Source organism: Macrobrachium rosenbergii, chromosome 9, assembly GCF_040412425.1.
Source record: "Macrobrachium rosenbergii isolate ZJJX-2024 chromosome 9, ASM4041242v1, whole genome shotgun sequence".
NCBI lineage: Eukaryota > Metazoa > Arthropoda > Malacostraca > Decapoda > Palaemonidae > Macrobrachium > Macrobrachium rosenbergii.
Window position 1 is genome coordinate 30,269,615 of NC_089749.1, and position 16,336 is coordinate 30,285,950.

General features: G+C 39.4%; 1 protein-coding gene across 6 annotated transcripts in view; it reads left to right on the plus strand.

The window, feature by feature from the left end:
• LOC136841669 (meiosis-specific nuclear structural protein 1-like) overlaps positions 1-16,336 on the plus strand; it is a 160,228-nt gene that overhangs the window by 55,720 nt on the left and 88,172 nt on the right. For 4 of the 6 annotated variants that reach the window (XM_067108857.1, XM_067108859.1, XM_067108858.1 and 1 more), the window contains exons 4-5: positions 13,042-13,155; positions 15,569-15,687. In XM_067108857.1, coding sequence (XP_066964958.1) covers positions 13,042-13,155; positions 15,569-15,687 — 233 coding nt within the window. The remainder of the gene's footprint in view (positions 1-13,041; positions 13,156-15,568; positions 15,688-16,336) is intronic. The other 2 variants (XM_067108860.1, XM_067108861.1) reach the window with 1 other exon arrangement.

Consider the following 16,336-nt stretch of genomic DNA (forward strand, 5'->3'; position numbering starts at 1 on the left):
GAATTGGGCCTTTTAATCAACTCTCAGAAGTCTCAGTTAGCTCTGACGCAATTGATTTTCTATTGGGGATGAGGATCGATGCTCTGACTTTTCGGGCTTTTCTGTCCCACAAAAGTATCCAAGCCTGCCTACAGAATGTATGGAACTTCATCTCTCGCCCATCATTCACACCCAACGAGTGGACGAGTCTGCTGGGCACACTCTCGTCCATTGAGAAGTTCATGATTTTAGGAAGACTACGCACAAGAGTCCTGCAATTCTTCCTAAAGGCCAGTTGGCACAGGAAAACTCTCCCAGACTCCTTCATCTTCCACATCACTCCCAAGATCAAGGAGGACCTTCGTTGGTGGCTTGCAGAAGAGAGGTTTTTAATAGACAAGTCACTACAGCCACTGAGCCCCAACCTGAACGTTGTACTCAGACACATCAGATCTGGGTTGGGGAGCTCTTTTAAACAACATGGAGGTTTCCAGGATGTGGTCTCTAGATGAAAAGAGGGCTACATATCATTGTAAGGGAGTTGAAGGTGATCCATTTGGCCCCTCAGCATTTTGCGTCAGCAACGTGCAGCAAGACAGTCACAGTCCATTCGGACAACACAACCACATTGGCTTGTATCAGGAATCAGGAAGGGACTCACTCCTTCATCCTTTACAAAGTGGCCAAGGATGATCTTCTCTGGGCACGGAACAAGCGCACCAGAATCGTAACTCGTTTTATCCAGGGCAAGCTAAATGTTCTTGCAGACGAGTTAAATCACTGCAGACAGGTCCTACCGACATAATGGACACTGAACCCGCAGGTGTGCACCAACCTGTGGAAATGTTGGGGGAAGCCTTCGACAGATCTGTTTGCAACGTCGAGGAACTATCGCCTCCCTGTCTGCTGTTTCCCGGTCCCTGACCCTCTGGCATGGGCGACGGATGCCATGCTCCAGGACTGGTTGGACTTGGATGTGTACGCCTTCCAGCCATTCAGCATGGTGAGAGAAGTCCTAACCAAGTTCATGTCTCACAACAACACACCCATGACGCTTGTAGCTCCGGACCTTCTCAGTCTCCTAACAGACTTCCCCTGACATCTGCCTCAGAAGAGAAGCCTTCTAAAGCAGCCTCACTTCCATTGGTTTCAGCAAGGCTTATCCGCCCTCGCTCTGACAGCTCTGGTCAGGTTCGCACCTGGAATTAAGGGATTTCCAACAGCACTTTGGACAAGAAAGGGGTTAAAGGGGTTTTCCCCCCAAAAAGGCAGTGGTAAGAGGATTTAGAGGCAAATTTGCTCACAGTGAATCACACTAAATTTACCTTATTGAATTACTAAGTCCTTTTACTTTAAATTATTGCAGGAAAGGTGGCGTAGGAGGGGAATATTATGAATACCTCCCCCACCTTGATGACATTTACATCCTTAGTCGGGTTGTAATGACTAAAGTTACGTTACCGCAACGGGCAATAATTTCTCTCTTCGCAACCTTTTGGGGTACATTAGTCTAAAATATAATATTTCTGTTAAATATCAGAGTCAATTATAACCAAAAGAAACCACTTATGACTTTTACTTTACGTTGCAGAATTAATTTATGCTGCTGGTAACAGTAATAATTTTACTTTCTAAGAAATGATAATAAGCAGCATTTAATGAATATAAGATAGCTAGATTATTATATAATTGGAAATAAAATTGAACCTACCATCGTGAGGTTAATATTGTTATACTCAGAATACTCCATCCACTTATTAGTAAAACATTTAGTCACAAGTTCATGCGGTGAATATACCTTGAGGAGGCAATACAACGAAAGTAGTCATGGGTTTTGTTAGGTGTCGCCATGATTTTTGAGAGCTATGGCGCAGTGCCATTCGGGGCATTATAAACACTTGCGCCAGGGTCACATATCATAAGTACATGTGATGTATCAGTATGTAGTACTGGCTATGGAAGCCAGAGGTTATAAATTACTAGGAAAGAACAATAATAAAAGAGATTATCTCACTTTGGGAGTCACTGATACGGCATAGCAGCAACATGGCACTGACCTTATAGGTGTCTTGTGGCACCCATCTACGTACATGAGGTATAACATTGTGTAGAATTTACACAGTTTGCGAGTCTGAGACTCAAAAATCATCATAAGAGATTTACAAAAGAATAGATGACAGATACTAGGTATTAATAATTGTTGTAAACAGATGATTAAATATGCCAAAATTATATTCCTTAGCCTATGGAAATGGCTAGATTCATTTTTTAGTCCAAAAGGCCTCAAAGGGGAGTCAAAGGACTTACCAAATTGGGATATCTGTCAGTTGCACTCTGCACCGGCAAGGTGGGAACAAGGTAAACTGTAAGCCTTTATGAGGCGTAAAATAATATGATTAAGGGGATCGGCCGCCTAAAAAAACCCAATAATCTTTAAAAAATTCGATTTGCTGAAAAAAATTCTATGGCTTCGTATAGGGTTCAAGAATGTGTCCATGAAATATTATGCTAAAATTTGCCATATTTCTCTAGTTATGGCCTAAAATGTAACAATAACTATATACCCATAAAACACCAGTAGCGCAAATGATTTAGTCTGGTATAGTTTTTGCGATATATATTACGAAAACTTCCTTTGAAATGAAATGTATAATGTCAATAATATCCTACTCGGCACCTTTTTAGTTATTCCTAGCCATGACAACGCACACGTCATACCATGACGCCGACTGCGACCGAGTTGCCTATAAACTTCCAAGCTAGAAGGACACGTTTTTCATGCTCGCTAGCCTTGACTGAACTCTGTATTTTCTGCGGTGTTTTTGTTTTTTCACTGTGCCTAAAAGGTCCAAGAGTTCACTTCATGCTTCTAGAATGCGGAAAAGCCAAGTGGAAAAGTCCAGGCGAGAAGTAGAAGAAAGAGTTCAAGAAATTAGTGCCATAGAGGGGAATGGAGCGACGGAGAGAGAGAGAGCTGTCGCCCATCAAACGGCGCAGGCAGCGATCTCTGCTGACCAGAGACCAACCACATCCACCCCTAAATGCCTCTTTATTTGCTCGTCACTACCAAAGGGCAAAGATATTTTAGAAAAAGAAAGCAGTAGCTCGGAGGCTGATATTATAGACGATCCTGAAAATAAAATGATCATAATAAGTGAAGCAAGACTTGATGAATTACTTGAATCACGAATCCTTAATTGTGAATGAAAAGTAATTCCCAGGATCCATTTGGCAAGGGATGGATTTGAGACACTAATAAAAAAGTGTAGGCAACTATGATACCCTAGAGTAATACCTTGCAGCAAGATCAGACAGGGGGGGACCAGGAACCTAAAATTTATAAGAATGTGTCTTAGGCACATAAATAATCAATTAATATTCTTATTTATAATCATTTTGCATTAATTAATACCCAAAAATAAAAATTAAAACCATAGAATTAATTGTAACACAGTCTTTGAAGTCCCTTTTACTTTTTTTATGTAACTAAAACTTTGAAGGCCCGTTTCTCAAAACATAAGTTTTTCACCTTTAAAATGCATCTCCTCCCTTAGTATTGGACCAATCTAAATGAAATTTTAAATATAACATGGGGAAACATGGTAGATTAAAACAAAGCCGGGGATTTTTAATATTTTGAGTTTCTGATTTTTGGCAATTTTTTTTTTTCTGTAATTTTTCCGGGAAAATTTCATAAAAAAAAAAAAATTCATATCTCGAAAAATAATTGAAAAATAAAAAATCCCCGGCTTTACGAGGGTAAGTCAAAAAGTTCCAGGAAAAATTCAATATACTCTTTATTTAAGGAAATTCAAACATCATTTTTCTACATATCTACCATCTAACTCTATACACTTTTCAAGGCGCTGTTTCCACCTCTGCAACCCTTCTTTGTAGAAATTTGGGGCCTTTCTATTAAACCATGTTGAAACTGCATGTTTAGCAGCATCCAAAGATTCAAACCGGACTCCTCCTAAGTGTTCCTTGAGTTTTGGGAACAGGAAAAAATCTGAAGGAGCAAGATCAGGACTAAAAGGAGGATGTGGAAGAGTTTCCCACCTAAATTTCCGTAGGACTTCTCTTGCAACCCTTGATGAATGTGCTGGAGCGTTATCATGATGGAACAAAATTCTGCGGTGCAACTTTCCTCGACGTTTTTAGCCAATGCAGTCTTCAGTTTTTGCAAAACACCTTTTTAGTAGTTCCGGTGATTGTTTTTGTCCTTCAAGGAAATCAATCAAAATCACTCCTTTGGAGTCCCAAAACACTGTTGCCATAACCTTCTGGGCAGATCTCGCCACTTTGAACTTCACTGGTGCAGCTGAACCTCTTGGTAACCATTGCTTTGATTGAATTTTACTTTCTGGGTCATATTGATGGATCAAGTTTCATCTCCAGTAACAATCCGGTCAAAAAACTCTGATTCATTTGATTCAATCTTCGTTAAAACTGCAAGAGAAAGTTCAGCTCTTTGATGCAGTTGGTCTTGTATAACGCTTTTGGGACCCAACGTGCTGAAAGTTTACTCAAACCAAGATTTTCATTTAAAATTGAAAATGCGGAACCATGGGAGATCCCAGTTTCATTAGCTATCATATTGATAGTAATCCGACGATCTTCATCCACTAGATTCTGCACCAAAGCCACAATTCTTTCATTTTTGCAGTCGATGGTCTTCCCTCTCTTGGGTTGTCTTTGAGGTCCTCCCGACCATCCTTAAATCGCTTTATCCAATCACAAACAACTGATTTAGATGGAGAAAAATCTCCATAAACTTGTTGCAAAGCTTCAATAATTTTTCCTGGTTTTCAATCAAGCTTGGTCAGGAACTTGATGTTAGCTCTCATCTCAAAATTTTTATTTTCCATGGGTTCAAGAAGTTACTTTTCTGAAGCAGATGTTAATACCACGGTAGCAAGAGGATGACTGAGGTAACAAGTCTATATGATCACTACATCACAGATAATTGTTTACCAAGTATTTGGGTTGTTTCATTCCTGTGTAAATACATCATTCAACAATTTTTCCTGGAACTTTTTGACTTACCCTCGTATATCGAAGGTCCATATGTGTTTTATACGTGGTTCAAATCTCATCCCTTAAAACCAAAAAGCAAAGGAGGAGATGCATTTTGAAAATGGCCATTTTTGGCCGAAAAATGCTCTGGCGTCACAAAACCTAAGGTCACTGAACAAAAATTTTTCCCCCAGAAGTTCCACACAATATCCTTTAACAAACCCCCTATATATCAACAACCCGTTGTTAAAAAAGTCGGAAACCGGCCGATCCCCTTAATAGAACAGAATAATGAAAGGGACAAAATGTTAAAGGAAAAGAATGAATTACAGAGTTATAAGGGAACTACATAGGGGAGGAAACCTGACACCCTCTTCTGGATAGGGGTGCCAAGGTCCTCGTAGGATAGAGGGGTGGCACTGTGCCAGGTTGGCACTAGTGCCAAAGGAGCTCAGCGGCTCTCTTTTGGCAATCTGGAGCCATCTACGCCCATGATTTTCTTCTGTGGACCTGTTTTAGGGTGATGGTTTTCCTTGGTAGGGGAACCGGTCGAACCAAGTCTGAGGAGGACAACTTAGTGCCACCCGGGTCGGCTTCTTTGATGGCCGGAGCAGAGGCATTCCTTACAGGCTCTGTCCCAAGTCGTTCCAGTTGCTTGAGTTCATCGGGCAGTTGAGGTGAGGCAGAATCCTTACTCACACTCGTGTCTGCAGAGGACTAGGAAAAGGAGGAAGATGTTCCGGAGGGCGTGGGAGGCTCGGAGGTTGAAATGACCAGCTCGGGCACGGGTTGTGAGATCGCACCTTTGAGGGAGCTTCCGCTGTGGTCAGAAGAATCCATCTCTCTTACCGGCACTAGTAGTGGAGCCAAGCGAGGTGAAGAGAGGGGATCCGTGGGATATCTCGGATGGGGATATCTCGGATGGGGATCCAGGCACTGGTATAAGATTTGGAGGGCATGCTCTGGCACTGATTGAAAGTCAATTTTGGGATCTCCAGGAGGAGAATCAGGGTGCCAGGCAGTGGCACTGGCTTTGAAAACTGCATGGAAGGAGGTGGCCAGATTTACGCGGGGTTCCGTTCTTCGCCGCACTCAAGTGGCACTGGCAGAGATTGAAAATCGTCAAAAATCATAAGGAAAACTCTCTCAGGAGGAGAATCATTATTATTGAGTTTTACATCAAAAGAACCTTCAAATTATGATTATTCAGTTTTGGCACTTTCTTCCGCTTTGAAAACTGCATGGAAGGAATTTCTGATGAATATATTTGGCCACTGCGTCAGTACGGAACCGTACTCAGGTGGCACTGGCAGTGGAATGAATGGAGGCTCTTGAGAATTACTCATGCCCAGGGGTTTGAGGGGTTTGGAAACCCAGATTGTTGTATTTTCGATGGAGACTGGAAGTCTTGTCCCAGGAGGAGGTCATAACCTCCAGGAATGTAGCTTGCTACGGCAAGGTTGGAGATTTTGGATTTATGAGGTCTCATGACTCTCAACTGAACAGTATGAAGTATCATTTTAAATTGATTGATACCTTCAGTTGTGACGAGTTTACACCTATTAATGTTAGTTATATAGAGAACCTTGTCTTTCCTTATGAGGGGAAATTTGTGCACCAGAGTCATCAAATGCCTTGACCTGGCTTGCGGGGTAGCTACCTCCAGGGGGTGCCACATATATGGGACCTTCGGCTCGAGGGCCCAAAGACTTAGAATTTGTAACTGCCAAAGCAATGGCAGGTGTACTTGATTTATTAGGGCATTTTGCCCATTTGGCAGAGTGCCCATAAACTTTGCAAGCAGGGCAATAATTCCTGCTATAATCTTTGCTTGGCACTGCCCCATTGGAGGGAGCAGGCCCTTTATTTTTTGTCCAAGAGCCAGATGGGGCTCGTTGGGGCATTGTCCCATTTGAGGACTTTGAAGGATTTTCTGGCTGAACCTCGGCCTTGAAATGGCACTGTTCAGTGGGGTGCCCTATTCTCTTGCAATATCCACACACTGGTTTCTTTGGGGCTTACCCATGTTTGAGAGGGTGCTGAGAGTTGGGTGAGGCAGGTGAAGAGGGATATAATTTTCTTCCATGGGAACTAAGATGAGGATGATTGGTGTCCCAGGTGCCAGCCCAGCGACAACACTCAACCACTGTCTTTGGTACCTTGTCACATAGATGGGTGGCGAGAACTGGCGGGGCATAAAAGAAGTCCTTTAGTTGGAAGAGTTCGAGGATGTCCTCCACACTAGTGGCTTTGAGAGATTCTAGCCATTGTTTTGAGGCCTGGGTCTTTTTGAAGATCCACTCAGACCAGGTTTGGCCTGATTCTTTGGGCATATTTCTCTACTTTTTCCTCCAACACTTCTTCAGCAGAGGGCTGACAGGTCGTCAGGACCTTTCCAGTATGGTCAAGCCAGGCTTCGGGCTTGGCTTCGTCCCATTTTCTTGTGAGGGAGCCTACATTGCTGAGGGTTGAATGTGGAGAGGGGCATTGGGATGTTGCGCATGCCCTGAGCCACCATCGCAAGCTGATGAGCTCTTTCTTTCTCTCTCTCTCTCCTGTCTTTCCCTCTCTTTCTCTTGTCGTTCTTTCTCCTTCTCCTGTCTTTCTTTCTCCTTCTGTCTTTCTGCCTCTTCTCGTTTCCCCTGGGCTATTCTTTCTTTCTCCTTCTCTTGTCTTTCTGCCTCGTCTCGTTTCTTCTGGGCTATTCGTTCTGCCTCTCTTTCTGCCTTGGCATCGTCTACTCTCTCTTGGACCCAATGTCCCTTCCAACTCACATGTAGAACTTGAAGTCCTCGTTTTGCTGGGCTCTGGATGTCGTAGATATCTTGAAATAACGCTTATATGGGTGTGACCCTTTAGATAATCAGTATGTCTGAATAAGACTAGGTTGTTCGTGATCAACGAATTCCAGTGTGTCTGAATAAGACTTTGTTTGTTCATGATGAACAAATTTTTTAATATATCTGCATAAGACTTAGTTTGTTCATGATGAACGAATTTTAATGTGACTCGGAAGATGTAACTGGATTTTATGTCATTCACGGACTTGGCCAGCTTTAGCAGGAAATTAAGGCGTTCCAGGGAACGAGGGTTTGTGCATATTGAACGGTGTTAATTGGGTTCCTGAGAACTTGGTGTTTGTGCTAAATGAGCAATTTGGGGTCTCGTAAGACTCAAAGTTGTTCTAATGAACTAATTCAGTATGTCTAAGAAGACCTAAGGTTGTTCTAATGAGCTGGAATAATCAGTCCCTTAAGGACTTGGATGTGTGTGAAATACACGAATATAAAGTCTAGAAATGGACTTGGATTTTTTTTTTAGCCCAAGGTGTAACGCAAGCCTTAAATAATGATTTGCAGAGAATTGTCAGAGCTGGCAGAATTAAAATAACAAACAGGCTTACGTAAAATTGGATACCGCTTAATATGCTTTTGAATTTACTTGCTCACATAAATAGTTACAGTGCCTGAAGGAATGCTTATGCTGGCAGTGACAGCAAATATTATAAAACTGCTCTGGGCAAATGGGAAGCAGTACTTCGAGAAATTCGCAACTAAATATGGGAATGAATGATTATGCAGGCAGTTCAGCAATTATTATAAAATTGTATTGCTCTAGGCAAATAGGAACAGATACTTCTAAATATACACAATTAAATGTGAGAAACAATGTACAGGCAGTCCCCGGTTTATGACGGGGGTTCCGTTCTTACGTCGTAAGCCGAAAATCGTCGTAAACCGAAAAATCGTCAAAATTCCTAAGAAAACCAGACTTTTAATGCTCTGGGTGTATTGAAAACGATGTAAACTGCATTTTTATTGAGTTTTTCATCAAAAAACCCTCCAAATTTTTATTATTCTGCCGTTTTGGAGCCATATTTCTTCCGTCGGATTGGCGTATGATGCGTTGTAACCCCCGGAACATGCGTTGTAAACAGGGAAATAATTTCTGATGAATATATTTGAAAAGCATCGTAACCTCGGAACGTCATAAGCCAGACCCATCGTAAACCGGGGACTGCCTATACAGGCAGTCCCCGGCTTACGACGTTCCGAGGTTACGACGTTTTTCAAATATATTCATCAGAAATTATTTCCCTGTTTACAACGCATGTTCCGGGGTTACAACGCATCGTACGCCGATTCGACGGAAGGAATATGGCTCCAAAATGGCAGAATAATAAAAATTTGGAGGTTTATATGACGAAAAACTCAATAAAAATGCAGTTTACATCGTTTTCAATGCACCCAAAGCATTAAAAGTAAGGTTTTCTTAGGATTTTTTATAATTTTCAATGATTTTTTGGTTTACGATGATTTTTGGTTTACGACGCAGCATAAAAACAGAACCCCCGTCATAAACCGGGGACTGCCAGTTGCTGGCCCCCCAGCTAAGAGAAAAAAAAAAATTGCATAAAAAGCGACTAGGAAAGAATGTGCTTATTTCAAAAGCGCAAAATTAAAACTTTGTAAGATATGACGAGTACACACAAAAAAAATTCTTAGTTTACCATGCACAGGCAAATTTTCTGTCAATGGTATCACGTGTTTAAGGGCAAAAAGGAAATATTTACTTTATTCTTGAGACCTGATTTTGTTTACTTTAGCGATCCCATGGGACAGAGGACAGTTCAGTACGTGCGTGTGAAGAGAAACAACCAATAAATACAGCAAACAAATACAACATAGTCTTGGCTAACCTGACACCTAGCTGAGCGAAGCTTTGCGCATATTTTAATGAGACAACCAATAAATTTCAGAAGATTTTCCTCTCTTCTGGGGGAATGAATGAATGGGGCTTCCTTTTTTCTCAAGGTTTGTTTACTGGAAAGATTGAATGGAATTTACCATGTGCGTATCTTTCATGGAGGAATTTAAACATGTGAGTACTAACCACGATTTTCGGCTTCCATGGCCTGAACAGATTTTTACAGATTTATGAGATTTACAGTATTCAATAAGGAAGAATAATATCTTTGCCTAGCAAATTGAGAGAGAGTAAAAATATCATATCGCTGGAGAGAGTAAAAACATCCTATCTCCAGCGATACAAAAATTGCTGGACTGGGTTAGCCCACTTGGCTGTAATGTGTGCCTAGCTAGTATTTTGGGACTTTCAAATTGTCCTTATCATGTGGATGAAGGAATAAGGGCACTCCTCCTTTTATTAACTCTTCACTGAGTGTCGCTCCCTATCTTCCTAGTTTTAAAATATGCAGCTAACATGCGATAGCACAAAATCTTGTGTAAAGGTTAATAAATCTCTCTTCTTTATGAATGGGATGCATGCACGTATTCTGACAATTCCTAACTCTATTTCAGCCATGATTTTGTTTGTGCCTAACAAAAAATAAACATAATAACACAGTACTTAATGTGGAAATGGATCACCTGTGCTCTTGAAGGGGAATTTACGCTAATTAAGAAGATTCGTTTCTTGTCTCATATTCAGCTCTTTGCTGATAACTGCACGTTGTCAAAAGGGGTAAGGACTCAGTCTGTGATGTTGCAGATTGTGAGATCTTAGGCAATAAGGTTGCCAGTGTGTAATTTTAAAGCTGGGGTCCTGCTAGATAAATGGGGTATACTATGATGATAAGCAGCTTACCTTAATTACTGCAAAAATCTGGACTCTAGCCGTGGGGACACCTAAAATTACAAAAAACAGAATATGCCTGAAAGGCTACTTCAAGGGTGAAGTGATGAGGTAACCTCCGGGGTTTAACTTAATTCATTATATTTGCAAAAGAAAACACATCAGAAGAATGGTAGCATAATTCTGGGGTAATGAGGCGAGAGCAAATGACGGGGAATTTCCTGGAGGGAGTATATTGGGTTTCTCACTTCAAAGGTTGTTGATAAACAAGTAGCGAGGGCCACTATGCACACAAAGTGACACACAGATCCACAGCCCTATCCTGCAATCGAAACACTCATGGTTACTTAACCGAAACTAGCACTGTAATGAGGGAATCGTGGAATTGTATTGAAAATGCCTGGACTGAACTTGATTTCAGCAACTCGAATATCATACGCTTACGTCACACGTCTTGTAAATGCTTTGCAAATTAAACAGCACAAAATGTAAAGCAATACGGGTCTCACTGTAATTGTATCGCACTATGAAAAGAAAGGAACACAGCTGAAGGCGAATAGGGAACATGGCTGACAAAAAACCTTAAATCCTGGTACATTACCTTTTATTAGGAGCTGAAGTTCTCTTCTTATGAGGGCCAGCAAGGGGGAGGGCAAGCGAGTTAATTCACATCAAAAGTTACTTTGGATACTGTTCGCCACATGTCCTACATAGGCAGTTAAATGGAGCAAGGGACGGCGCTCTGTACTCCGTGTCCACGCCGGCAATTCTGAGAGCAAGCTCCTCTCTCCGGGGCCCTTTATAGCTTCGGAAGCTTCGGCTTTCTTATCCTAGATGGCTTTGTGATCACTCTGCCCACGTGGAACTGAAGGCAGCATGGTTCCAATTTCAAAATGGCGGAACGCATGTGGTCAGCCTTCCAGCTGACCTGCCTCGGGCGACGATTAGCTCTGGTCGGGTCCGCACCAGGAATTAAGGAATTTCTGACAGCACTTTGGACAAGAAAGGGGTTAAAGGGGTTTTCTCTCCAAAAAGGGAGTGGTGAGAGGGTTCAGAGGTGAATTTGCTCACAGTGAATCACACTAAGTTTACCTTATTGAATTATTTAGTCCTTTTAATTTAAATTATTGCAGGAAATATATATATATATATATATATATATATATACTGGTGGTGTATATAGACCATGAGTGTAACTCCTTTGAGGATATTCTCAAAAAATATATATATATATATATATATATATATATATATATATATATATATATATATATATATATATATATATATATATATATATATATATATATATATATATATATATATATATATATATATATATATATATATATATATATATATTACTAAAAGGACCTCATTCAAACTGGATGGTATCTAACTTAGTTTTTATTCAGAAAAAGTTACAAGCTTTCTTGGACAAATAGTCCACATTATCAAGTATCCTTACAATGAGCAGACGCGTAGTCCAGCTGTATTTATATCTGTGTGCTGGGTACTTTAATCCTATAATTGTCTAGTTCCTCCTGTGTGACCCCCACCCCTTCGTGATCTTGGTCTTTCTCTGATCCCTTCTTCCAGGTGTCTGTTTTCCGTGCGTTCTCTTGCGTTTTTCCTTCGTTTCCTTGCTACTCTGGAGTATACGATTTTTCTAGATATGCTGTCTTCAAACGCGGTTCCGGTGTTCCCTGCCATCGTGTTGTTGGCGCAAGTTATGAAGGCATTCTCTACAACCAGTCTAGATGTTTTGTTGGTGTTCCTGTACAGAAAACTCATATTTTCCCAGTCTATTCTGTGATCATTTTCCCAACAGTGTTTGGCAACTGCCGACATCTGATTATAATGCCTTATGTTCTGCAGATGTTGTTTGCTTCGCTCTTTACATGATTTGCCAGCTTCGCCATATTATAGGATTAAAAGTACCCAGCACACAGATATAAATACAGCTGGACTACGCGCCTGCTCATTGTACGGATACTTGATAATGTGGACTGTTTGTCCAAGAAAGCTTGTAACTTTTTCGGAATAAAAAACTCCGTTAGATACCACCCAGTTTGCATGAGGTCCTTTTAGTAATTCTACTAATGCACAGAGCAATTGTGTATGTGATAAATTTATATATATATATATATATATATATATATATATATATATATATATATATATATATATATATATATATATATATATATATATATATATATATATATATATATTTTGCCTTTATTTATACATTCATCACATTCCATATCTTCATGTTTCAGTTATATATATAAGTATTTATAAGTACTGTATATGGGTCTGCATAAAAAATAGTTAAGTATTATGGAAACTTAGTATTCCTTTCATAGTTCACTGAACCACTTTTGAACTTTGTTTTTAGAGTGAGTTAATGTTACTTGTAATAAGTAATGGTATGTCTTTGTTTTTCAGCAGATGAAGGACAGGGAATATGCAAATCTGTTAGAAGTGTATGGGAAAGAAGAAAGTTTCTCTGATGCTATATCAAATACTGAGAAGTATGCTAAGAAGTTGGAGATTCAAAGAGTATGTTTTCATTTTGTACTTATCATAATATATTTTTACTGTGATCACTTGCTACTTGGTGCCAATCAAATTTTTCACTCTAGTTATGGTAGATGCATCTCTTGCTCATTATTTAAGCTTGTTTAGCATTTGCAAGTTTCATTATTTGTTGTCAAAATCAATTTTTTAATATTTTCATATTCAATTTTATATGTTAGAAAAACTTCTCAGGGTTAGTTCCTTAATCAATTGACAATAATTGATAAATGCACAAAGTGACAAGGAAAAGAACCCATTAACATATTAGAGGATTGTACAGGGTCCTTTTAGAATTGGCCAGTACACCTCTCCCTAGGTATGTTTTTTTTTTCCTTTCGTGACACCGCTAAATAGCTTGACATGTTATTCTCACATTAGCTTCTTTTTTTCTGTGATTAGAAGTCCCCTAAATATGACCCGGGAACAATATATTATGGAACAAGTGCATTCTCTACTAGGGAGGGCATTGATTCTATAAATGTTGGAAGGGTAGACTTAACTGGTAGCAGTAATGGTTCCACACAAAATGCTCTTATCTTATAGTTGACCTGTGTTTTCCTCCATCCACTACTCCAATATTAAGTCTGGCATCTAATCTATCCCCTGTTTAACAGTATATAAAGTTTGGTGACTTGTTCAGCAGTTTATCACTAGTTCAAAGAAAGCAGTCAATAGACAAATAATGTTCATAGTTAGTATAAATTTTTATTGCAAGTGGACAGAGGTACCTCTAAGGGGTTATTCTTGTCTTCATCTGTTTACCTGTCTGTACATGAACCCATTTTCATTTATTGTCCTTGATACCCTCAGTAAGATGGCTTTACTGTTGTTGTATCAAGAGAAGCAGACATCTGTTTTTCTAATACCATGTGGATATTAATTCAGCAAATAAGCCAAATCTTTTCTTGCTTCTGAAAGACATTCAAGGGCCTTCATATATGGGTCTTATACTGTAATCATTGAGTCTTATCTCTGGAAACAACCTTAGTACTTGTGGATTTGTTTGAGGCTTCTTGGAGAGATACCGTTAGCCTTCAGTTTACATGCATCAGACTTGTAAATTTGAAAAATGTTGAAAATATTAGAAGAAAATCATAGTAACTTCCAAAACAAGAAATCTTAATTTGCTGCATGGTGAATAAATTAAGATCATAAAAAAATATGTAAATTAACAAGAAAACAAACTCAAAAATACTGTGGGGGAGAAAGTGGGAGTGCAGTAAGCTTACCCATCAAATAACACTAAAGGAAATAGGCTAACCCTGTTGTATGAAAAACCAAAAGTTAGATATGAACTAAATGGATGCTAACGTCTAAAAACAAAACTGATGAGCCTGCCATTTACTATTCATTAGCACTTACTGACATAAGTTACCAGAAAGTGCAAATTACCAAAGCACTAATTTACTGCAGGCAGTACTAAAAGGTGTTTGCAGTATCCTTTCATCCCCTAGCTGAACCAACTTTTTAACCTTTTCCTTTACAGTACATCCATTACTGCTATATGTTTGATTCATGTACTTCATCCCATGTATTTTCTGGATTTCTTAATCTTGCTGTTCAGCCTCTCCAACTTCCCTCTTTTCACTGCCTTAAGCTCTGAGCAGTTGAAAGTGACCCATTGCATGGTGTTATAGCATAGATATCATTATTCATGTACTCAGACCACTAGCTTAAGCAGAATATTCTTCCTCTCAAACAACAAGGAATCAGTACTGTACTTATAATAGCCTTTCTTTGTTAACTACAATCCACTAAAAGGAAAACTCTATCTGTTCATTCACCTAAGAATCTAGAGCTTCGAAAGTGAATTTGCTCATGAAAAAAAACTAAACATATGAAAAAATGAAGGGAAAGAATTGGAGAAATGGGGTTTTGTTGCAAAACAATTTACTTTGCTACTTGTGATTTTCTTTGATTTTCCCATCTGCTTGCTTATGTACGTTTACAGTACTGTCCTCTTGGAAGCTAAGTTACAACAGTGTGGCTTCTTGGTCATTATTATTATAAAGTAATTTAATGTGTTTGCCAGTTAATTTCTAAACACTAATAGGGGTTGCTGAATGATTTGTTTGGCCCTGTAGTCTCTGAACTATATTTATAAACTTCATGTTTTGCAATGTGAGAGAATTGGAATCAGGCAAAATTCATAGGCCAGGGTAATAGCTGACCAATGCAGGCCAAGGTGGTCAAATATCCTGACCAGATTCACATGATGGTCCTATACATTATTTGTAGAACTAAAATAAAATTAGGTCCCAATCATTTAAGTGCTTTCTTTCCCGAAACTGACTGATCCCAAATGCCAAATATCTGTTGACAAAAATTACATACCTGTAGAAACTCAGCATTCATTAGAGATATAAGGGAACTTCTGTTTTGATAAATTTTCCAGATTCTTCAAGAACAAATTGCTGAAAAGGAAGCTATTAAAGCACAGTTACAGGCAGAGAGAACTATTGAGATGCTGTCAGAGGTAGATGAGGACAGAGAAATAAGAACTGAGAAAGAGAAGTAAGTCAAGGAGTGCTGTATTTAGTCAGGTAGTCTGTACAGTATTTGCTGTTTTCTGTGATTTGTTCAGTGGGTTTTCTTCATAAGAAACGTCTACATAACATTATTTAGGATTCTAGGATTAACAGGCCTTAACATCTGGTGGGTGCAGACCAATAAGTTGTTGCGTAACTTTTTAAAATTAGCCAAGTGGTGATTAACTAAGACTTAACTCTTCTAAGGTAGTTCTCTGTATCACTTCCCGCGTGAATTACTTGGATAGCATCTTTTTGTTTCACTTTATTGTTCTCCTATGTGCTTTTTATTGTATTCATCTTTGTGATTTGTTTTTTCTCAGCATTTCATAGAATCTTTTGGCCAAAGATGTCAAGATATTTCCCAGGTATTGAGAATGATACAATGAACTTGTCAAACTTTTATTGCTGGTGTAATGATTGCTCTGAGGGGAACATTTGTGTGTTGTGGAAGGGCTTGACCAAATGGGCCTAGAAATGATGAGCTCTGACAGGCAGGAAGAGAAGGGCAACAAGTGTAGAGATTATTAAATTTCGTTGGCTTGTAAACTTGACTAACTAGCTCTGCTGATCTTTGAGACTGGATTATTCATTCTCTTCCTGTCTGTTGGTGAAGCTGTCATAAGTGTAGGTAG